This window comes from Nomia melanderi, chromosome 9 (genome assembly GCF_051020985.1).
Source record: "Nomia melanderi isolate GNS246 chromosome 9, iyNomMela1, whole genome shotgun sequence".
Lineage (NCBI taxonomy): Eukaryota > Metazoa > Arthropoda > Insecta > Hymenoptera > Halictidae > Nomia > Nomia melanderi.
The window spans coordinates 7,399,745-7,424,619 of record NC_135007.1 but is presented as its reverse complement, the minus strand read 5'-3'; the positions used below and the strand labels follow the sequence as shown (position 1 = coordinate 7,424,619).

General features: G+C 42.5%; 1 protein-coding gene across 5 annotated transcripts in view; it reads right to left on the bottom strand.

Annotated features, from left to right (window-relative positions):
• LOC116427841 (uncharacterized) overlaps positions 1-24,875 on the bottom strand; it is a 315,812-nt gene that overhangs the window by 23,774 nt on the left and 267,163 nt on the right. For all 5 annotated transcript variants that reach the window (XM_076370965.1, XM_031978648.2, XM_076370966.1 and 2 more), the window contains exon 3: positions 2,038-2,257. In XM_076370965.1, coding sequence (XP_076227080.1) covers positions 2,038-2,257 — 220 coding nt within the window. The remainder of the gene's footprint in view (positions 1-2,037; positions 2,258-24,875) is intronic.

Genomic DNA, 24,875 nt, shown 5'->3' with positions numbered 1-24,875 from the left:
CTAAATTTCCTCTGAATTTTCTCGAAAAATATTTAAAACACACAGTTTAGCCAAACAAAAGATACCATTTAAAACGCCGCAGAAACTCCCATAATCCCCATCTCAAACTACAGTACCTTAAAAACGAAATAAGCATCCCATCGATAATTACCAACGAAAATATACAGCAACGATTAACCGAAATCGCGCGAGCGGGAAAGAGTCCCGTAAATAACTAAAAATCGCGGAGGTTGACGCGGCGGGGAAAAAGTCATCGGGGAGGAGGTGGCCGAAGGTAAGCGGGATTGTTCTTAAATCGTAAAGAGAGGTCGGAACCAGCGGACGACTGGAATACACTCGGCGAATTTTAATTCACCGGCGCGCCATTGTTCCCATCGCAGCGACGCGACGCGCGGGGAAACGCGGTAAGCACGGCTACCGTTGTGCCCGGCTAGCTCGACGTAACAGCCGTTTAATTAGCGACTCCGTTGAAGAAAGGAGAAGATGAAACGAGAAGGAACGAACAACGTTGATGGCGATGGCGGTGGTAAAGGGGTGGAAAAAAAGTGGCGATCCAGCTCGGTCGGTTATAGGATTTAGTAATGAAATCCGGACGGAGAGATTAGCAGCCACGGTGATACATCATTCCAACCCCCGGACCCCGCCGGCTCGACGCCTCTCCGCCAATGCTGCACCGTCGCGCTTGCCACCCCCTTTTTCACCGACATTGGTAGGTATAATGCCACCTCTCGGCGCAGCAGGGAAGGAGAGAGGGTGGAAAGGGGTGGCAACAGACTCCGCTAATGCCGCAATTTCACCGTTCCTTTTCTTTCTTCGTCGGGACTTTTCTCTCATCCGCCGCGCTCTAATGATCAGAACTCGGACAGGCCGCCGCCGCTACCGCCTCCGACTCGGCGGAGCGGCGGAAAAACTTTTGGTCGCCTTCCAATAAAAGTTTCCGGCCGCGTGTTTTCTGCTACGACGGTGAATAAACGTTCCCGGCGATTATAGCGCGCCGCTCCGGCTACCGACGGAACTTTGTTAATACGATGGATCGATGGAAAAACTTCTTTGGGGGATACATATATCTATACATCGTTGGATGGAGCTCGTGTGCGTGTGTGTGTGTTCACGTGAGATTGATTGGCGGGTATGTATAATGCGATCGAGCTCGGCGAATCCGTGGCTCGCTCCAGCGTGGTAAGAAACTTTCCCCTTGGGGGAACTCTGATTTTGATCGATTGGGGACAACCAACAGTCGTGAGGGAGGAATTTCGCTGATAGAGGAATGCCTTCCCCGCGATTTGCCGTCGTTGGATTATCCAGCAGGAAAATACGTTTCCTAATTATGACGGTTTGATATATATTGAGTTATATTTTTTCATGGTTTCGTAGGTCAATGTTGCGTGTGGTATGCTTGTGAGGGTTGATTTGAAGCTTTAGCGCGCGGATGATATTCAAGAAATGAGAACAGTGAAAATATTCGAAAAACTTGGAATTGGTTTTATTAATGAAAATATATGTTTGAATAATTGAACACGAGAACCAGTTGGAAGGGACGTAAATACTCCAATCGTCCTTTATTCATTCCTTTGCAACAATTTATGGTTCCCAATGTTTGAAGCATTATTGTTCATCTCTCCATTACAACGGATCGGTGAAATCTCGAATCCACGGGCTCACGAGGAATACAATTAAACGAGAATACTGCGAATCACGTGAAACCGGCAAATAATAAAAGAAATTCTCGTGCTCGGGAAACGAAATGATTGAATACATTTTTCCGCGGCGTTAATTAAACTCTGCCTCTCATTTACCCCGCGCCATTATATACAAAGAAACAATCAAATACATTATCACGAGTGTAATAAATAAGCGAACGTAAAGAGAACATACAGAAGCGTATAAAATATTTTAACAAGTATCCGCGGGTACTGAAAAAGAAGGGAAAATAAAGCGACAAGCGCGACCGTCATGTAGGAAATAAGTAACAGAATAAATAACAAGATCCCGAAATTAATGAAGGAGTGGAGTATGTGCGCAAGGTCGCGTTCTTACCTTTCCTGGCCTTGTCCGGCGAGGTGGGCGAGTCTGCGTTCACGTGGATCGCGGTTACGGTCGGGCCAGAGGATAAAGTCGACGAGGAGACCGCCTGCGTGCAGGATGCAACAGGACTGCTAGCCGCCGTTATTGGCAGCAAAAGTTTCCTCTTATGGTTGCAAAGCTTGGTCATCTCCCGCGTCTTGCCCTGATCCGGGCTCCAAGGTCGTGTCGCAACCTGAAACAAGAACACACGGCATTCGTTACACGTTCAGTGGATCACGTCCAAAGGGGATCAATCCCGAAGTATCTGGAAATCACAGGATGACGTACGCGTGAGAAGCTAGCCATCGGAATGAACATTTCGTTGTAAGATGTTTCGTTTAACATTTGTGTCCGTGAAGAAATAAATCAAGATAATTACTTTATCTCTTTGGGCGTTTAACAGTCTTCTTAACGTATATCTTGAGAATAGTATGTACAATTATTTTTATATTCTAACACTCCAATTTTTATTTGTATCAAATAAAGATATAAAAAAGGTCGTGAAGAATTTGTTTATTACTTTATTTAAATTTGAAATTTGTAAAAATTGTGTGTATCACTTTTTTGTTAGGCTTTGTGTTAATGTCATTTATTGAATTCAATGTAGAATATGATGTACTTTTTATATGTGAATACAATAAGCACTCTCTTTTCGAAGGGTTAAAACGAGGGGAAAATGTGTACATCGCACTTGAGAGTTTGCGACCAAACGAACGAGAGGTTCGCCACTTCTTAATTTTGTCGGCTGAATTATTAAAGAGCAAGTTTAACGTTAGGTACGAATGAAGAGTCATAAAACCGTTTGTACGTGGTTTTGGGGATACAAGGCACGAAGTGTACGGAGGTAATAACCTTTGGCATTTGTTCAAGCGATCTCGGCGCAACCCCTGAGACACGGATAATGGAGATTGACTGTACGACCGCGGACATTGAAATAAAGAGGCGGAATCACGTAATGAAACGAATATTCTGTCTGCGACCTACTTTCGCGGACACGGAACGAACACACGATGCTCTCGTGCGTATCCATTGCATTAAAGCGACGCCACTGCATTATGCACCGACCGCTTAAATTCCGGTTATTGGAACAATTTGCCGAACGCTTCGATAATTAACCAATCACGTGTAATTGCAGTCGCACACGTGCGCCACTTTGTACACAAATAATTCGATTTGTGAACTGCTTCGCTCCTCGCATACGCGATTCGAGCGTCACACTAAAGATTATAAACAATAATCCGACGCATCAGAAAGTACCGAACAAACCTCCAAAACATAGAGCATATATTTATGATGTCACATTCCAATTTTATTCCCTTACTCCTTAATTAGTCTGCATCTCGATACAAACATAAAGCTACAGCGTATACCTACTCGAAACATAGAATACGATATAATTCTGTTCAGAAGTTCCCGAACTGTGTAGTGCTCGAGTTAGCTACATCGACCAACAACCTAAAAGTGCACAAAGACATGAGAACACTTCCACTCGCGATGCTCGGCCGTCTTTATCTTTCGACGCATAGTCATTATTGCGCGGCAATAACAAAGGACACAAGTGAAATCGAATACGATGAAGCGAGACGTAACGATAGAAAACAAAATTCTCTATAGTTCCGTCTTACTCCGTCGCATTCGATCTCGCTTCCGTCCTTTGTTACTGTCGCGCACTAATAATGACCAAACGTCAAAAGTCGAGGCGGCCGAACATCGTAAGTAATAGCATCCCCTTGCCCCTGTACACTTTTAGCTTGCTGTTCGATGTAGCTAACGTAGGAGTTGCACAGTACAAGTTTCAATCGCGAACAATAAAAATACCCAAGTTTCAAAACGATCGTCCGTCAGCCGAGGATTAAATCATGCTTTCGAAAGGCCAGCGCTGCCTATCGCATGTTACAAAGTGGCCGTCAAACAGCGCTGTCTAAAAGACAGTATCGCTAGACGTCTCGTAAAAGCTGCCGGGCAAAAACGCGCTGCTGTGGCCCAGAGAATTAACGACGTCCGCGCAGGACGCACGCTAAAAAGTTTGGGCCGGCGTCACCGGGTATAAGGCTGTCCCCTGTCATCCCTGGCGTCGTCATATTAACGGGTTTTCGTAATGGCACTATGTACGCAGTCGTAAATTGCTGCGGAACGTCTCGCGGGCTGACACGTAACACGGTGAAGCCCGGGACGGCCATAACCGGGCATCAGCCCGCGGCCTTCCAACTTGGGCACCGATGCACACCGGCATCGCGTATCGATCAAGAGATGCACGAGCATCGCCGGCTCACGGCCTCCTCGTCCGTTTGCCCCTCTCGTCGCCAGTTGAGGTCGCCGCCCGGGGGTTGAAACCATTTCGAAAATAACTGTTATATAAAAATTCGATGCGGTTACGACGCAATGAAATGATGTAATAAATACAGGTTCGATGGAAAAGTCTCCTAGCACGCTTTTCAGGGATGTTAACAGGCATTTCTCGTTATTTGAATGAAGTTTAGTGAACTGTGCGTTGGTCTTTTTGTGTATTCAACTGCTTCTTTATTTTTTGTTTGGGATTTCGTGGTCCTTTTGTAGCCTATCGATAAGTCGGAGCAATTTGTTTAGGATCTCTGGTGAAAATTGGAAAACATTATGACAGTTCTTAGATCTTTTAATTCGTTTCTTAGAGCAACATTGGTATGCGCAACGAATGCGATAATCTTAGTTTCTTCAACTCTGGTCATTAAACTATTTTATATTACAAACGGTGCCGTAGTGGAGTCTACAAACTGTAAACTTCTGTTTGCTGGTACACGACTGGTTCCTTCGAAGCGAACTCCAATATTTAAAATCCTCGGGAGACATCGTAAAGATCAATAATTCGAAAAGCTGCCCTTGACAAAGTTACACATTTACGAAGGACTCGAAAGCTAAAAGAATATACCGAAGCAAATCTAAATTCCAATTATTCGTACTGATAAAGATATGAAACGATCATTGATCGAAATTATCCAGAGTCTTGAAATTCTTCAACCCTTTCGCCATCCCCTCCGCTGAGATCGCCGTCGTTTGTCGTCCCTTTTCGAGAATCCGGCTGGCTTTTGCGCAACGCCGTTCGCCAATTACGGCGAGACAACCGCAGAGCGAAATCTCGCCGGTTGGAAGCGGTCAGATTATCTGGAGTTTTAGCCGGGGCTGAGGAGGTGGTCCCAGGCTTTTCGGGAGCGCTTACGTAACAAGCCTCGTCGCTCGAAGATACCGGCGCGACGAGACCGTTTGTCCGTAGGATTGCGAGATCCTTTACGGACGCGCCTTTATTGGCGGTCTCCGCTCAGGCGGACGAAACGATACAACGGATACGAGGGGAATAAAAGCGTTGGGGGAGGCGGCGGATTTGCATAACCTGTCCGATTGTAGGGCGATAACGCGGGACCCGGCCCCGGGACCGGGTATTGATATTTTGATGCGAGCGAGGTAGTTTATATTCACGCTCTTACAACCGTCTAATCACGAGAAATGTTTCTTTAACCGGCTACCACGGTTGGCCGCGCGATAACTTTCTGTCAAAACACGCTACATTTTATTACGATGTTTGCGAATTCAACGGCGCCCGGTGGATTGTTACTGCCTCCCTCCTCCCCTTCCTGCGATCGATCGCTGCGAGCTGTTCCAACTTAGACGGAGCGAACGAACGTATGTAATTGATTGACTGCGGACTTTATGCATTCGTACAGCGCGCGTATACACGTGTAACATTGAATAAAATAAATGTAGCGTTTGCGTCTTATAAAGTTCTCCGGCCCGTTTATGCCCAATAAAATCCTTTATAAAGGGAAGCTTTCCGGTGGCGTTCGTGCTGGGAACTTTGCTAATAAAAATATGAATTTGCGCGAACGTTCGTGATCTAGTGTTCGAGCTCGTATCTCTCTCGTGGTTATTCAAGTTGTAAACTTTACAACTTATTCGTATCGCGAAGATGTTTTAGTGTATTTTGTAATAAAATATGAAATGTGAGGGTTGAAATGTTCGTTTTCTTTTTCTTTTAGGTGCTATTTATTTTTGGTGGTATTTTACTTTGTACGAGAGAGTCAGTAGAAGAAAAACATTGAAACGTTTATGTTGTACTATTCTTTTTAAATGGAAGATTATATTTTCTGTTAAATATTCATATTTCTTCAAACGTGTTACGCGAGGAATCTGACAACGTGTGCAACCAGGAAACAAGCGGACCGAGTATCAAATGTAAATTAGCGCTGCCTAGGTGGTCGTCTTCATTGAAATTTTCAAGGATACCCAATATTTCATAAGTTCCAATTATCTTAATCTGATCAACGTGAAAAACAGAAGTCTGCCCCAGAGTTGTTTGCGATAATAATTTGATAAAGCCTCGCGCCGTCATCGTATATCTCGGTGATCAAAGATTCTGCATAATTCATTTAACAAGCCCCGAGTAACGGCCGGAAAGAAATTTATGAATTCTTTCTTCGTTCGTAATTTAAGCGGCTGAATTATTCCGTTGCAAAAGCGTTACATCACCGCGAAAGTGAATACACGTAATTATTCGCACGTGAGGGATTAACGGACGAAAACGAAATAAATGATGTATCAACCTCGAGACATTTTTAACTCCAAATAATTTGCATGAGAACATTAAGAAAGAAAAATACATTATTACATTCTGATGATACAATTTAATATTTGCAACAATAATAACTGTACTTGATACAAAAATTCAATTTCACAAAACTGTATTCGATGATTATCTTATATTAATACGGAATCAATCTTAAAGACTCAAGTAGAAGACGACCCATGCAACGAAAGAACGATCGCGGAATTCGATCAGGAATAAAATCAGTTAATTATTCGATCCGAGACAATCGTCGGCGATCAGAGCCGTCGATGAACTGCGAAGACATACGTCGTGGCGCGCATCGGAGCACTGGCAGGTTAATTAAGAACGACCTGAATACGACGTCGAGATTGTACGTACTCGCAGCGGCCGGCCTTGGCGTCGCGAGTCGACGAGTCGGCGTATAATGACGTATGCCGGCGGTTAACTCAATCAGAACGTGTTCCGTCCGACCGGTCTATTATTCATTTTCCTTCTGGCGAGCCGCTCATCAGCGATGATCACCTTAAACGCTATTCTTGTTCACTTATGCGACACGCCGCGCTACGATATTGAATAAAATTGCGACCGCGATCGGTTCGTTTCCACTCTATCTTGTTTTCTTTCGAAACGGCGTGTCGTCCGGATCACCGATTCCTCGGCGTCGACGAATTATTAAACCGGTTTGCTGCGAACCTCGAATCGACGATATTAAAATTTAGTGATACCTACGGCCCACACTGTAATCCGAGAGACATGTATTTACGCCAATTGTTGGAGGAATTATCGATGACTTACGGAACTGCGCACGGAAATTGATATGCAAATGAACGAGCAGTTTCGATTTTATTCCGACGTTCTGTTAATTTGCTTGTTTACGCAGGCTGCGTTAGCGTCGAAGCCGGCACCAGTGTACACGTTGCTATTTATATTTTACGATAGTTTCCTTGAACTGTCATTTGTAGGATAGATGATCAATTGTTTATATATTTAATCGATGATATTCGAATGAAATGGAACGAGGAAGAATAATGAACATATAATTAGGATCATACAAGTGAAGTATAGGAGTAAGATAAAATACTGTATTCCATTATAGAAATAAAAATAACTCGAGATATTTACCAATGTCTATTAAACCGAGTTTAAAAGTCATATTAATCTTTCCTTCGCTTCCAACCTAAAACCCAATCAAGACACGTATTCCAAACATTCGGAATAAGGAAAACCATGTTAGGCGTTATTAAAGCAATACGCTTCAACCCATCGAAAGTGAAATCGTGAAAGGCGCTCAATGGGATTGCGAATACTTCCAATCGCTTTCGTTTATTTTTCGTTTGTGAAACGAGAAAATTACTATTAAGAGAGAGAGGGCAATTAGTAGTAAACGTGCAAACGTAAGTGTCGGACATCGGGTATTGAACGGAGGGGCCGGAGGGGGGAACATTAGAAATTCTTTGAACGATCCGAATCAACGGCACCCGTCCGACGTCCCGTCCAATTATTAACGTTCGATCGGTTTTCGTTTTAATTAACTTCGGCTCGGAACACGCACCGATGGAAATGAAAACCATCAAAGCGCGAGAAACCGAGGTCGAAAGCATTCGAGTGGCGACCGCGATTAAAGTTCGATGCGCGCACGAGGTTGCACGGCAAAAGCGGAGCATAATCTCGCTCGAACGGCGGTCTCGATAATCATTAACAGGGACTCCGGGCAAGGCGCACCGTTCGTTTTCCACGGAATTATTTCTCCCGCTGCGCGTCTCTCCTTTGCAACGTAATCGCGTCGGGCATGGTCGATGGTAGCCACGGTTTAATCATTTTCGCCGGCCAACTAGGCATTATCCCTAGACAACACATTAATCCACTCGAGACCAGCGTTATTTTACCACATTGTTGATCGGCAATTTTACGCAGAAGCAATCCCTGTCACGGGTTAATATTCTGTGATTAAATATGAAAGTGAAACAATCGAAATAAGCTTCAATATACTTTATTCACGCATAATGAATTAAAATGAAATTTTACGCAGAAGCTATCCCATGTCACGGATTATTATTCTGCAATTAAATATGAAAATGAAACAATCGAAATAAAGTATATTTTATTTACGTGTAACGAATTGGAATGAAACCTTTGTGTATATAACTTTGACTATTTTGCTTTTGCAATATACTATATTACCCTGCGTTTCAAACATTGAAATGGCTAATGCAAATGCGAACACGAGTTCACTCGTGAGCGGTCAACAATATGTTAATACTAGGCTTACGGATATTGTATAGTTTACTTTATTCGTTGGAGAAAAATTGGTGTTGGTACGTTTATCATTAGAATTTAAGTGAATTGTTTAAAATCATTGGCATGATCGGTAGGAATTGTTAGACTCTCAAGCTTTCTAATTAGGTCGTATGTCGAGTACCATACGAATGTTTGCAAGAAAATTACAGAGAAAATTACGTTCGATTCGAAGTCTCCTTTATTAATCTATTTGTGCCTCTTACCGACCATTTTATGTCCCCATTACTGCCAAGTAGTATCAGCTATTATGCCGCAGACTACAGAGCATAGTTTCAATAAATACCTGTGATTACGTACTAAACACATAGTCTATTATAAACTTATTTTCGTCAATAAAACGATGACAACAATTAACCACTTATATAATATTTATAATACTTGACTATTTAGCAAGCCAAGCGATCGAGAACCGAAGTTGACATTTATTAAACAAAACATAACATCTAATTCACAACAAGTTAACAGTTTTATAATGATAAAAGTAATCCTTCGAAGTGAAAGATTGAAATACTTTAATTCACTCTTCCATGCTCGATCAAGAGCTTGGGTACCGGCGAGCTTCAACACAAGCGAAATTATTCAGAGCTCCGAGAATACAGTCTATAAATCCATCGTCTCTCAATCCAATTACCATTAAAATTTATGCTAATCGAGGACACAAATCTGAGGGCAAAGAAATCCGTTTGATTTGTATGCCGTTTCGTCGAAGTCACGTCATCGATACGCGGATCCAGACGTCAACGTATAATTTGGCATCGATCGATGCACCTATCGTTTTTATTACGCCCGCACTCGATGATCTTAAATCGGCCGAGCGGGGAGACTGAACTATTTAACTTTGATCGGGTCCCCGTGTCGTACCGCGTGCGTCCCCGACCTATTTCGAAACGCGCTCGTTAAAACGGAATTTATGTCGGCCGAAAATGTCCGGCGTTTGCGCGGCAGTGCGTAATATATTTCGATCGAATATTGTTACGCGCGTTATTCTGTTTCGCCAGTAAAATATCATACTTAACGCGGCTTATATCTATCATCGTATCATTAATCTTCCGTTTATCCATTCCCCGTTTCCATTTATTAAATCTCGAACGTCCGAACGCGCGAGGGCCGTAAAGGAGAACGAATTTATGTCGCCCCCCTCCCTCCGACCTCTCCTGAACGAAAAAGAAACGAACCCCGTTTTACGACGTTAAAATTCAACTGTAATGCGCTGCATGAGAAAACACTCGTGGAGGGATTGCAGTTTTTATATTCATGGCTGAATTGTCTGCTCTCCTTTCGCTCTTTCCCGGAGTTCTCGCGGTACCGTCGCTTCCCGTTGCGTCATTTGCTCCGAAAATTATTTTTTAATGACCGCCGTTTCGAACATGGGTCCACTATTCTTGCTGTTACGTTATATTTACAGAAGTTGGATGGTACAATTAAAATTACGATAACGACAAAATACATATCTCGATTCTTAAAGTTCTAATTTCCAAGATCCCTATGAACGAGTACCTACGATTCTAGGAACAATAGAACGAACAACACAACGAACGTCCCTGGATCCACTGTCAATTCATCCGCCACATATCACTAAACCTGGAAAATCCTCAATTTCAAAATGAACGCAATACTCACAACACATCGCCTATCTCCAAGCAAAACTTTACAAAACCCCAACAAACAAGCTATTATATAACACCGTCTCAATCGCCCAAACAGTTGAATTCCCACTAACATCCATCTTATCAAGAACATTTAAAAGGCCGATTTCCCGCTTCGCGCGGAACCGATGCCGATAGCTGCGAGAACGGGAGGCCGCGTACATCGCGTCGTTTAGAGGCAAAAACGGTTAACAGCGTCGTGTCAATTAGCATTCCCCCGTCACGAAATTAAAGGGGCCCGTTTTACACGATAATTCCGCGCGCTCACGTTTGATACCCGAGCCATGATAACCCGCGCGTGTACGCGTTTTCACGCATTTCCGCGTGTTTCAGTCCTCCCTTTTCACCCTAAACATTTTTTTTCGTGTTTCGCGTCTCTCGGGGATAGGCAGCGGCGACGCAACGCGGCCCGGAATTAATGTAACGAGACCATTAGTCCGCGATTTTACGACTTTAATTGTGACAGCCGATCAGAGCGAGAATCCGCGTCGCAAATTGGACCGTCCGGGCACAATGAGGGGGGGGGTGTGCACGCGGGACGGGTCGGCGTGCCGGGTTTCGTACGTGCAGGTCGGCCCTGCAGCCAATTAAACCCGTGTATGCTCGATTGCAAAGAACGTTTCGACGGGTCACATGTTGATTGAGTGTTCGTTCGCGTACCGATTGTTTTTCGAGTTTCTCGCTCGCCAGATCGAACGAGGCTCTCCGGCGGTATTACGTAACGGCCGACCGCCGCGCCGGTCGGCCCCGCGATTCAATTGCACACACGCGTGGCCGGTTACACGCGTGGACACACACGCATAACCGATCGGACGGCGCGCGGCCGTGGGAAATTTCGCATGCGACTCCGGTTGTCCTTCTACGAAAATAGCCGCCGATATTTACCCGCGTCCGTCCGCGGTACTTTCCGTGCCGCGTGAAGCCCGATCAATCGTTTAAAGAGCTTCCCTTTTTCGGCCAACCGCGCCGCCGCCGGCGCTGAACGATATTTATCGCGCGATCAATTCGACCCACCCGACACGATGGCTCTGCGGTCGAGCGATACGTATGAGCCTATTTTGCGAATCTGCTCCTGACGCGATAGTTCCATTCTGTTTTTGGTTTCGGGGAATTATTTTTGTGCCGGCTTGGTGTCACTGGTGAGAGGAATTTTTGTATATGGGTATTATGGAGTTCTGAGGGAATTTCGTGAAGGTGGTTGTTGAAAAATATTGTTGAAAGAGTTATTCACGCGATTATTGAATATGTGTTGGTTTTAGAATTTGGGATTAATTTGGGATTATTATTTTCGTATTAGGTTGTAGTTACGGTGGGAGAAGAAGTAAATTAGAAGATGGTTTGATAATAGTAATTGTTCTCGTTGATACCGACGGTACGAGTAACAAAGTTTAATGCTTGAAACTTGAAGCTTGAAATTTGATCGATTTCGAGTTTATGAGAATAATGTCAATACGTACGGGAATAATAAACTGCAGACAGCAGAAACAGTTTCGCCAACATTCAATAATCAGAATCACCATTGTGAAAGCAATATTGAGAAATAATGTTATGCTATTAAGTGCGATTAATGATCCTCTTTTGTACCGTTCGCGGCGTTAAATGTATCCATATGCCCAAATAATTAAATGCCGTTCGTTTAATCGATCATGACAGGGGTTAGAGAAGGAACTGATGCTCCGATAACACTTGAACGATTTCACATTAAAATGTTTAATGAGAAGAACGGAAACTGATCAAATTTGCGGCCGTTAAATATACATTAACGTTTTATATCGACGAGTTCAATGTCGTTGCCGATAATAATACCTTGGAAACGCGATTATTTGAATTTACTGCGAGCACAAAATTCAGAGATCATAATATTAAAGTAAAACCCGCGGCCAATGATTAATAATTGCGTTTCGTTGAACCTCTCAGAAAACTAAATCAATTCTGACGATCTGCTATTTTACGATTAAAATAAAAAAATTTATCACTTCCCCTTTCGACTGACCGTGTTCACAATATTATTTCAAAAAGTAGAAGATACCAATAAAACTGTTACAAACAACTCATCAACAAAAAATCGCTAATTGCTAATAACAAGTTTATTTCCAATTACTCGAATCTCAAAAAGAATCTCAATGAAACTTCCGCATCACTTTCAGTTTTCCCCATCCCATCTGTTCGACGCAATTAAATCGATCGGCCGGGTCAACTGAATTAACAAGGGAACCTTTTCAACCAGCACACGCCGATTTGTACGAAACTCATGTAAAACATAATTCTCAAGAAAATATTTGACACGTATTTTTTCTTATCAGTTCCTTATCAACATCCACTTTGAACGAGTGAAAACACCCCTTAAAATTGAGGGTTGAAAACATATTTTCACAATATCTCCGAAACTACGGGGTGCAGAAAAAAAACTAAATTGTTCATTTTCAGGCGATCAAATTAATAAGAAAATTTTTTTTCTTCATCCCTAAGTTTCAGAGATATGAAAAATACACCTTCAACTCTCAACTTTGAGGAGTATTTTCAAAGCGGATGTTAGCGCATAGGGCAATATACGTGTCAAATATTTTTCTGAGAACTAAGTTTCACATAATTTTCATTAAAATCGGTGTGTGCTGGTTGAAAAGGTTTCCTTGTAAGCAGGCAGGGTCTTCCCACCAATGTGTCGATCGGCCAAGTCGACAGGACGAAATTACGAATTACGACTCCGATTGCCACGGCATGAAAGCAATCGATCGAACGTTTTCTTTTCACATTCGCCAGAGCAACGACTATTTGCTTCCAACGGAGAAGGCTATCAATAACAGCTACCAAGCCCAACGAGTTCGATGATACAATCTGAATCGGGCACGATAAATAATCGTCGCCGCCGAAAGGAATTATGGCTAACGAGCCGCTGGCAAGCAGCTCACCCACAACTTATTATACCAATTATCGAGCCATAAGTAACCGTCCGTAACAGTCAATCGCCGCGTTTCACGTGTCCGCGAACACGGATCAACGGTGTGTCTTGCCGGCCACGGCGCACGTATTTATCCGAAGGCATGATTGACCGGCGAATATTTTTCCTTCTCGTTCCATTCACCGTAGCCCGTATATACCTTTGTCTTTCTCCCGCCCGATCCTCCCGGCGTGTAATTAATTTTGCCGGCTGCCTAAATTGCGCTCGCTAACGAATAACATAAATATCGCCGGTCGGACGAGCGCGAAACTCTTAAGGTCGCCGTTGTTCCGCTCGTTAATTATGTCCGTCGCTCGACCCGGTTGCGGGATCGTGCACGTCGAACAATCCGGACAACGGACGAGCCACGGGCGATACAAGACTTTCTCTCTCTCTCTCTCTCTCTTTCTCTCTCTCTCTCTCCCTCTCTCTCCTCCCATACCTGTAACAGCGCGGTGTACGTTAGGTACCTACGTACCCGTGTGTGTACACGCACAGAACACCGTAGGAAGGGAGAATCGCGGGAATTGCGGGGAGAAACCATAATTCAGAAGTCGGCTGCGTGGGCGGTGTTGTAATTTTATACGCGCCGCGGAAGGGACGAACGACCCCGGCCAACGAGACAGCGAAAAGGGTGTCATAATATTTTCACGGCGACGCTACGCGACGCGACGCAACTCGGCCGAGTCGCGTACACTAACGATGCCGATTTAACCGGCCCCCGAAACTGGCGCACTGTGCCGGCCGCAGCTCTCCGCGATCAGATTTCTCCTACGCTTCTGATTGTGACCGACGACTTTGTACCGTGAAAGCTGTTTTGGTAAAGGCACTGTGTTGCATGGACACCGGTGTGTTGCTAGAGGTACAGCGGAATGTTGTTCCTTTATTTTTTGGAGGTTGCTGCGGGGAGAAGGGAAAATTGAGTTGACGAATTCTGGAATTCGATTTGATGTTTCTTTTTGGTTTTGTAAAAGGATGAAAGTGTTTTTGGTTGTTTAAATGTTGTATGATTTGTTTAAGAAAGTTTAAGCGGGAGTTTGAGGTTTCTTATTTTCTAGAGCAAAATAAACAAAATGGGAAAAATATAATATTAAATTAATTGATTGATTCGTATTATTATTGCGCGTTCATCTTGTTCAATGTCACCGCATTAGGTAGCATTATTTATAATATAGAAATGTATTCAAATAATTGCTGTTTAATTGAGTGGACTACAGTAATTTAATTTAGTCGGAGGTCTCCCTCCATGGCATTCAACGAGATAAGAAAGTTTTCAGCATCGCTGAGAATGGGTTTTAAAATTCGATGGAATGATTCTCGACGTAACGGTGGAGTTTAACACGTGTAGAAAATTACGCTCAACAATCGTGTAAGTTATTGTAAGACTCTCCTTAGTGTCCCATACGGACGACTCACGCTTTATAAAAACTATTTACGATGAGATCACATTAAACGGGGCAATAAATTGACACCGACGTCAATGTTATTCTTTAATTGGATCAATATTCGACAGATTAAGGGCTATCATAAAACACGAAGATTATCGTCATCGTATATTTAATGAAATATCAAACATTACAAAGATTCGTATAAAACAGGGCGCGTACAGGCCGTAATTCAAGTGGCACGTCACAGATTAAAATGTTAATTAATATGGATATCTTTGAGAATGTTGTGCCATCATCAGTTACACACTACAGCGATAAAATCTAAACGATCGTAAAATAGAATATAAAATACCATGCGCCGATCGCTAAACATCAGCAATCAACGATTTATTGCTATTCGAAACACCAGTCGGTAATAATTAATTCCCGCCAATCCGCTTCGAAATATCAAAGCCAACCGTTCGAATAAAATTACCCGACCTATTACCCTCGAATCAACTATAATTGATCGACTATTAATGAATGCTGTCGTACGATATCACCCGCAGCTAATTTACCTACTCCTTCGGCCAATTAACACGCGGCCACCACCAATAATTCAATTTTACTACCCTCGAAGGACACCTGTTCTCCCATAATAATGGTAAATCCATTCTGTTCGTCGTGCAAACAAAAGCGTTTCTTATAAGAAAAATCCCCCAACGATTTAAGTGACTCGTAGCCGAAAATTCAGCCAATTAACGCGCGAGCCACGCCAATAACTTAACTTTACAACCCTTAAAAAAAACACCCGTTCCCCGGCGAGATCTTTCCTCCGTTCATTTCGCGTTGGAGAACCAAGAAGATAATTTAAAAAGGAAAGGGACGACCAAAAAAAAAGGAGAAAAACGTAACCGAATAAAACAGCCGCGACGATCCGAGATACTCGTACTCGAAGATTCATCGGTCCAGGTGTAGGCGTCGAGCGATAATTCCATCTCGCGCGAGACCGAGCCGGAGGACGCCGAGAAGGGAAAAAGAAAAATAGAAGGAACGACGGAGCGGGAAACGTGACATAATATTTTACGATTCCCATTTATAACGTCGGTAATGTTCCGCTCAGTATGCAGTGCGTATTCACCCTGGCGTAGAATAAGGGATGCAGTCGCCCCCTGACCAAATGTCCTCCTCCTTTCTTCCTCTCTTCCTTTTTCTCCCTCCTTTCCTCTTCCCTCTTCCTTCCTTCAGCGTTCGCGCATTAATTCTCGTACCTGGAATTTATCGCGACTTCCCGTTCTTCCCTTCTTGGACCGACGTGCGCACCTTGCAAATTGAGATCTTAAGCGCCCGTCGTTCGACATGATTTTTTGAACGCAAGCCACGGCTGCTTCTCTCTTTCTATTAACGGCGTCGCGATCTTTTTATCACGGCGACCGCGATTTGAAATATCAAGTCCAACGCGACCGTTCCACGCACCGTGAGACAGGAACTCGTCTTGCACGAGAGGGCAGCAAAGACAAGAGGATCGCCGGTCTTTTTATCGATCCGATGATACTTATATGGACGTGAGAGAAATCATACATGGTCCCGCGATTCATTTTCCGATCTCGATCGAGACGATCCGGATCTAGATATTATGACCGCACTCAATTACACGCGTGCGCGCGTTTTTGCGTTCGGGTGAAACTTGTTCCGGTGTTGCGATTATTTTATTAAATATGCTGCGTATGGTTTGGCGGTCTTGTCAAGGTACCCGTTTTCGTTCGCAAGTTTCGTTACTTTTTATTGTCGATCGAATGGGATTGAATGTAGTTGATAAGAATGTGTAATAGGAATTCGATAGGTTTTATTAAATATCAAAAATGATTCTGTTTAATTCCTGTCTTACTTATCTTCGATGCAAGTGGTAGAAGTAAATTTAATACAAATAGTAAATAGTGTCTGAATGGGAAACAATATTTTCCTTCGAGTAATGTGAATCAATTAATATTGTAATCTTCAATTAGAATATATTAAATGAAAAACGAAAAAATCATTTCATTACGCGTGTCTCTTCTTCGCGATACACCTGAAACGGAATTCAGTTTTCGATAATTTACTTATGATCACTTAGAAGAAACGCGAGAGAGAAGTGCCAACAGATTTAAATAATTAATAGCCGGAGTTAATCGACGTACGAATAATCAGGATAAGATGTTAAAAGGATCCTAGGGTAATAATTTAAAAGTACTTATCGTCGCCGGAATTATCGAGTTTCCCATAAAATCGTCCCTCGAGGAACACCGGCTGTAATAGCTTCGTTTCGAAGCGATTCTTTGAGGCTCGTTTGTAAAACCGAGACCGAAGAAGAGCGGTTTCCCGTGAATTCAATAAAAGACGTCTGAGCCGAGGCGGTGTTCACTTTCATGACGTTATCGAACGACGACCTACCCTCACCCCTCCCGCGACTTTCTTCTCTCCCGTCCAGAAAAAAGATCGTAACGATAATACGGGCCGTAAGTCATGCACGGCCAGGAAAAATGGCCCCGTTCTCCTCCGGTCTTCAACATTTTTCCTTCTTTGTAACCCCACCCCCCAAGTCCCAACCCCTTTCCAATCCTAGCCGTTCAACGAACCCGAAGAAACGGCCGCGCGATTGTCCCCGGATAGAGATTGCTCCGTCCTTATCTCGAACCTCACCGGAAATCGCGATTTCGCCGGTAGATTAACACATTCGAGGCCGGTGACGTACTGCAACGTCATTTGAAATTCTTTAGCTAAACGCCGGTAACGTAGACCTACATAATTTCTTATTTCATTTTTTTAAAAGAATGTTGGTAATGTAGTACCACGATATTTTAAATTCTTTAGATGAATACCGGTAACATAGTCTTGTGTCGTTTCTAATTTTTTCAACTGAATATTGGCAACATAGTTCTATATTATTTTTAGCTCTTTTACAAGAACCTTGGTAACGTAGAACGACGGTATTTTACATTTCTAAAAAGAATGCTTACTTGGTTACTTAATCCTACGTCATCTCGAAATCTGTATTATAAAATTGTATTATTCATATGCATATGCATTTAACAAATGCATGAAGTTTCACAGGTACTTAGGTCCTATGTAATCATGAGAGCTATCAAGAAGGTAGTCTTGCCTATACACTATGCAATATGTAAAACTCACCCCTATTTTCCTGTTCCGCTGAGTCGTACAACTCTCCCCTGCATATCAGCACTATCGCCTCTGCTATATTTCAGTGTCTCTTCCTACCATTCATAAACTGTCATGTAATCTCCTTCCAGACTTCCTTTCACTTAATTTTACCTGTCCATTAATCAATAACTACAAAATAACGATAATAGTTAACCCATTTAGACCACCGCGTCACCTAAATTTGGTTGACATTTTTATATAAATTAGACAATTAATTTCCTCCGTGATATATCGAAGAAATCGAGTTTTTTTTTTGGATCTATAACACGCAAGAAAATTAAAAAAGCGATCACTCTAAGCGACCAATGTGTTAATCAATCTACTTCAGTAAATATCTTCAAAAAACGCTTGTTTAGCCGAATTCGTCATCACTATTTTATCGCGCGTGAAAAAATCGCTGAGTATATGAAAACTTTGCGGAAAGGGGTTTCCCCGTGAATGTATGGCATTTATTATCACTGAGAATGGAAACGTACAGCCGGTTGTCGCGGTGAAGATACGCGGCGGGGGACGCAGAGTGTTTCCCGACATAATGGAATCGAGTTCGCCGGTGATTCACTATTTTCGAGCCCCTTATATTTCGAGGTATCAAGAAATAATGTATATCCGTTGAAACTGCAGCGCGTTTTACGTCCCGCCCGATCCGATCTGGCCGAACGCCCGCATTTTATGGACACTTTTGCAGCTGACTGCGGCTGGAATGTTGCATTGATTTACGATAAATGTCGCGAGAAAATCAATTTTCAAGCATGCCGACGTTGCCACCCTATGGCCGCTGTTTAAACGCTAAATTACCGACGCTGATAACCGTTATTCTCGTCGATGATGTGTAGAACGCATACTTTGTTCCTCTTTATTATTTCATAAAACTAGTTATTTATCGTGAATATAACATATCTCTGTTTGAAAAATGAAACTGAAAGGATTGCAAACAGAAGTATAATATAAAAACTGGATCTACACTATTTTCGAAATATATGATCCAAGTAACAACACTGCAATTGTTGTTAATATTGACAATTATATTTATTGCATTTTAAATATATCGTTTAACAGTTGAATACTCTTTCACGTTGTTTTGTAACGCTTGTACTGTGCATCGATTTAATCCACCATTAGAAGATATATACGGATTAATGTGAAATGTGGAGCACGAACATATAACAGAATGCATTTGTACAAGTATAGGTTCTAGTGACAGGGTCGAAGTATACAAAGCTGGTAAGGTATAATTTAGCGTGGACTCGTTCAGGTAACTAGAATACGGTAATTTTAGAAAACATTCGTGATCTAAATGTCGTTAGCGAGTACCTTCTCAAATAATTCATTATCCCATTAATTCAACTATAAGTTCACGTACACAATTTATAAACCGAAATTCTAATTGTATCAATCCAATTTCGTTCTTCCTACTGTCCGCATTCCAATGTCACTGGAATTAAAGACAATTAGAAGTTTAGTATGAAAATAGACAAAAATATAGAAATTCAAGATGTTAGAGAAATAATTTAAATAATATATTGCCATGAAAATTCACTATTCGCGATTCAAATTGGGAGTATCCAAGGAAAAGGCGATTGAGTAAATTTTATGTTTCAACAAAAACGGTTTGCCACGAGTTTCTGTTCTTCTCGCCGGTGCGGAAAGTAGCGCTGTCGCGGCGCGTACGTGGACAGAAAGTCAGCGTAATCGATAATGGACGAACGGTAATGCATGGCTCGCTCACCTCCGGCGGTGCAACGGGTTCAATATGGTTTATGCGCTGACAGCGTAATACGAATGATAAAACTGAGCGTAATACACTGCGTGGCTATTGTCGTCGCGCCGTGGAATTACACCGCGATCGGGATGTGTGTGTTTTGCCGATCGTTTCCGAACGTTAACGCGGCACCGAGCGCTGTATCAAACAATCCCCTGAAATAAATTGCCGTCGCCGGGGTTGCAATTTGCGGACATTTCCTTCTAACGGTGCACGCCTAGCGTTTATCCCCCGACAAAAATGCACGCGGTTATCTGCGATGCGTGGCGCGAGCCACGATTTATGGCGATGAGTCCTATTTTTATAGCTCGATAGAATTTATATTCTTGAAAATATTCATCTCTTTTGTCGACGATCGGAAAATTCAAATGAAATGACGGCGATTTAAGGCTCCGCAATATATTTGAATAATCGATATTAGTATTACCCATCACGTTTATATATTTACAATTGAAATCTATTTTCATCTAAAAGAGAAACTTATCTTTTTATTAATAACCGTTCATTCGTTTCAAAAATCTCATTCGCTTTGCATCCGTATACTTTTTCCACCGTTCCTCCTTCATTTATAGATTCTTATTCCAAGGAATTGCATTTCATTCAGAAGAGTTAACGTTGAATTTCACTCTCGACTCCATCGAACGCAAAATTTCATTACCCGCGCACGACAACGCTGTTTACTGCAAACCCGCCGTCCGCAAACATCGGACTCTGCGAACCGTCGCTCAACGCGCAAGAAACAATTTTCCAACAATCGTGAATTAACATAGAAAAACAAGAAGCGTTCGTTGGTCTAACGTTGATTACGGATTAAAGTGTCGACGAGATCGGCCGGATCGTGATCAAATCGCGGATTTACTCGCGATCGTGAAAACGATCCCCTCGCGGGCAGGGTTCGCGCGCGCGCGCGCGCGGAAAAATCCTGGTCGATTCGAATCCCGGTTCCACGACAAGGGAACTCCTCTGTAAACAGTTTTATGACATCCCGCCGCGATTACGGATTCCTGGGAGCCGAACGCCAATAAAACCCGCGACGAGCGTTCGCCGGTTCAGACGCTAAAAGCCAAGCAAATGCGTTGAAAGCCGGCGCATCGGCGCTTAATTAAATTAAATCTAAAATCAATTACCGACGTGTACGTCGCTTCCGTGCGAGCGTCTAATCACCGGTAGACAGACAGAGTTGGCTAGATAGGAGCCAACGAGGAGAGATCGGAAAGGAGAGAGAGATGACGAGAGAAATATAGGGGATGACGATGGGGAAAGAGAGATCGAGATGGACAAAGGGAGAGAGAGGGAGAGAGATGGGGCAAAGATAGTTGGCTGCGCGGCAAAAACATATATCCTCGTAAAGCAACGCACGTGAGCCCATACCGGTTACGGGACGCCAGCAATTATGTAAGTATTCCGAGCCGATGGTCGACGATTAAATCTTCCAGTAACTATGCGTGTGCTCCGTCGCGCAGCGTACGTGTGGATGTGTGCGTTAGGGTTACCGAGGCGAGCTAGTGGTCGTTAGGCCAGAAGGTTAGCGTGGGATCTCTCCGAGTGCTTTTTATAGAGCTATTTAGCGGGACTATCCGTGATACGGATTTTCAACGGAGCATGATTAAGCTCGTCGAACAACCAATACCCCCGGCCATTTACAGATTACCGTGCTATCAACTGGGAGGAAATGATTATCCCTCTTTCTTTTCGAATATTTCGATACCATTTTTGGAAAGATAATGTTTTTGTTAACGTTTATACGCGTCTTTTTAATTGCTACTGTTTAGAGTGTAGTGAGTTGTGTTTTTTTAAGGGAATTTGACGGTAGAATTGGATCCAGTTGAAAGATTTGGAAAGTATAAGCATGACGTTTTGTGGAACGTCGAATTTAATGAATAGAAACAATATATTCTATGAATACCTTTGTTTTCATTTATTTTCAATGAAATACTCCTTCGTTCAGCATGTATGTTAATTTCTATTTTTAATTTCTATTTATCAGAATACTAAAATAATACCGATCAATAAAACTCACGACGTTCGTTTGAAACATTCGAAGGAAATTTAGAATTTTTTATCCATACCCAAAGTTCACGATGAAAGATTCTTTTAGCTGATGATTTCGAATTTCCATTGATTAGCGAGGAGTAGAAGAAGAAAATCTATATCAATGTACCCCGGGTCGAGTAATTTCTTGCGTCCGGGTTGATCGGCACGAGATAGGTTCGTTGGTCGCAAGCCTACAAATGCTTGTGTCGCCTTAGCTGCCATAACTCGCAGAAAAACTCGTCCGTTCATGCGGCGTCCACAATTTCGACCGCGGTTCGGGGAGGGAGAGACGATTTTATCTGTTCAGCAGTAACTAATACCGGTTTTTCGTTCACATGGGGTGGCTGCGGATTTCTTGCCAATCAGCGGGGCTGGTTCGTGGCTCGACCTTTTATTTGGAATCGATTAAACCGACGGATAAATAAACCATGCCCCGCCGGTTGATTTATTTCTCGCATTACGAAACCGGATAGAAGAGGATGCTCTCAATTGTTAGAGTTTCTAGAGGAGATAGCCTCCATTCTTACGCTCTTCGAAGAAACCTCCATTCAATAAACTTCCTCCACCTTATACGTCTCAGGAACATAAAATAATCCCCTTAATAACAAACACTTTTTCCACGATATCGACAAGAACTTCGATCCACAATTTCTAAGAAAATATTCACAGAAGAACGAATATTTTTTAACGTCGCAATCAAACAATTCTCAATAAACGATACCGTCGATCTTACTTCTTTATCGTATATGGAAAGGTTAAAAGAAAAAAATCGTTCCGTACAAAAATACGATAGAACTATTTATCTAGTTTGATGAATTGGAACATTAGATTGCGCAGTGATAAATTTTGCATTCCGTGCCAGTGAAGCTCCAACACACCCGGTATACAAACAAGTATGCGAGCCGTTTCGCATAGTTGCTAGAAGATTTAATCGTCGTGTATCGGCGCGGAATAGTTACACAATTGCCGGCATCCCGCGACCGTATAGAGTCACGTGTGCCAGTTATGCCGGGGATCTACGTTTTTGCCGGCCACGACTGGACTCCGTCCTATACGTCGGTTTTCTTGTTCGCCTCTTTTGACCGTTTCAACGTTCGTCTGAAGTTGCACATGAACAAGCGAACGAGCGAACACGCGCACACGCTCGCTCGCGGATTGGTAATTGATTTTAGGTTTAATTGAATACAGGACCGGCATGTTTCTGCTAGTCACGATTTATAGTAATAATGAGATTTCTTGCCGGTTACGGTCGTACTGTCTCAATGAATTATATCGGTCTTGTTATTGTACGCGGTACAATAAATTACGTTAACCCTTTTTTTGCGCCGAAAACCGCAGTTCGAGCGACTTTCTGTTAAAATAATAAAAATACGAAATTACTTCGTGGGCTGCGTTATACATCCGCGGACGCGCTGTTTGTTTTTCTCTCAGTTCTAAGTTGATACGAGAAAATACATTATTGTAATACGTTTATATTCATTTGCATCGGTTAAGGTAAATTGTATCTAAATAATGGAAAGATTCTGTTTTCTTTTGAAATAATGTTCTTTCAGTTGTAACGTAATATTGAGAATATGAAGGTGTTGAATAGTGAGGATTTATTTGTCGTGTAGTTGCAATTTTTTGCAATTTTCTATTTTTGAATACAGAATTTTGGAGAAATAAAATTGCAATGAAAGTCCTCTTTAGATTATCTAGGAAATAACTGAAGAGAATGATCTGATAGTATTGTGAATTACGGACAAAAATTGGAAAGAGTTTGGCAGACACCACCACCAACGCCGCGGCTAACCAATTTTCTATTCTCATTCTGGTCGTTTGAACGTTTATAGATTCCATTAACTCCGCAATCGATAAAACGGTTACTCGGAACCATAACAACATTATTTATTGCCGCACATAAATATTTTATGAAACAGCGAGGAGGTATTTCAAGAACACGGGGATATGTTCCTGGAAAAAACATTAACGCTCTAATAGATTGGTGGTAAATTGGAGTACTTTACACAAAACACGCGCCACTGAACGATTGCAATATGTTTCCAATGTGAATTGCATTGTAAAATTTTCGCGGAATATTCACGACGACTAAAACGTACGTATAAAGTATTTAATTATACTATAATGTGTTCGTGCAACTATTCACTTCGCGCCGATACCAATTACAATACATCCCACGCTCGGTAACCTATGATAATTACACATCGTTATCGATTTCCCCGACTACGCAGTTGTAATTATTACGATCTGCCGTTTAATTCTGATGTTGAGCGAATTACTTTTATCCTGTGGCAGCAATGATAGGAATAATGCAATAATATTCCTCCACAGAAATTCCCTGCATCAATGTAACCAAATATTAATACAAACTATAATCAACAAATGAAAAACACGCTCTAAATGCATCACAAAAATAAGTCTTATAAGCCTCTATAAGTCCTTAATGTAACGTTACAATTAATCACTATATTCCAATAACTCTGACACACAAATCTCAATAAAAACACGAATCAATGACAAATCCACTATCTCAAATAAATCAAGAATCAAACTCTCAGTTTCCCGAGGGGAAAAGCTTCGGCGCGAAATTATTCGGAAAAATCGTGGAACCGTGACTCGCGATAAAGGAAGAATAGCCGGGACGGACCTATAAAGATTCCGGGGAATCTAATTCCGTTTAAATCGTATTCGGGTAAATAGAGAGCAATAGGAGCAGCAGAAACGGAACGCGAAAGGTATATCAGACCGACGCTTCCGTTCCGCGCCTCGAGTGGGATAGTTCCAAGATCAATTTACCCGGCGTCGTTTGCACGGAACCTTTAACTCGGCAGTTAGTCGACTTTATAGAATACTTGGAAGCACTGTGCCCCCTTGCCCCTTTGGTCCCTCGTACGATCTATATTACGATTACGGGCTGCAGCACCGACTTCCAGCGTTAACGTTACTGCCCGGACTACGGGCCGTGCCGCCAGCCCCGTAAAAACATGCTTCGAAC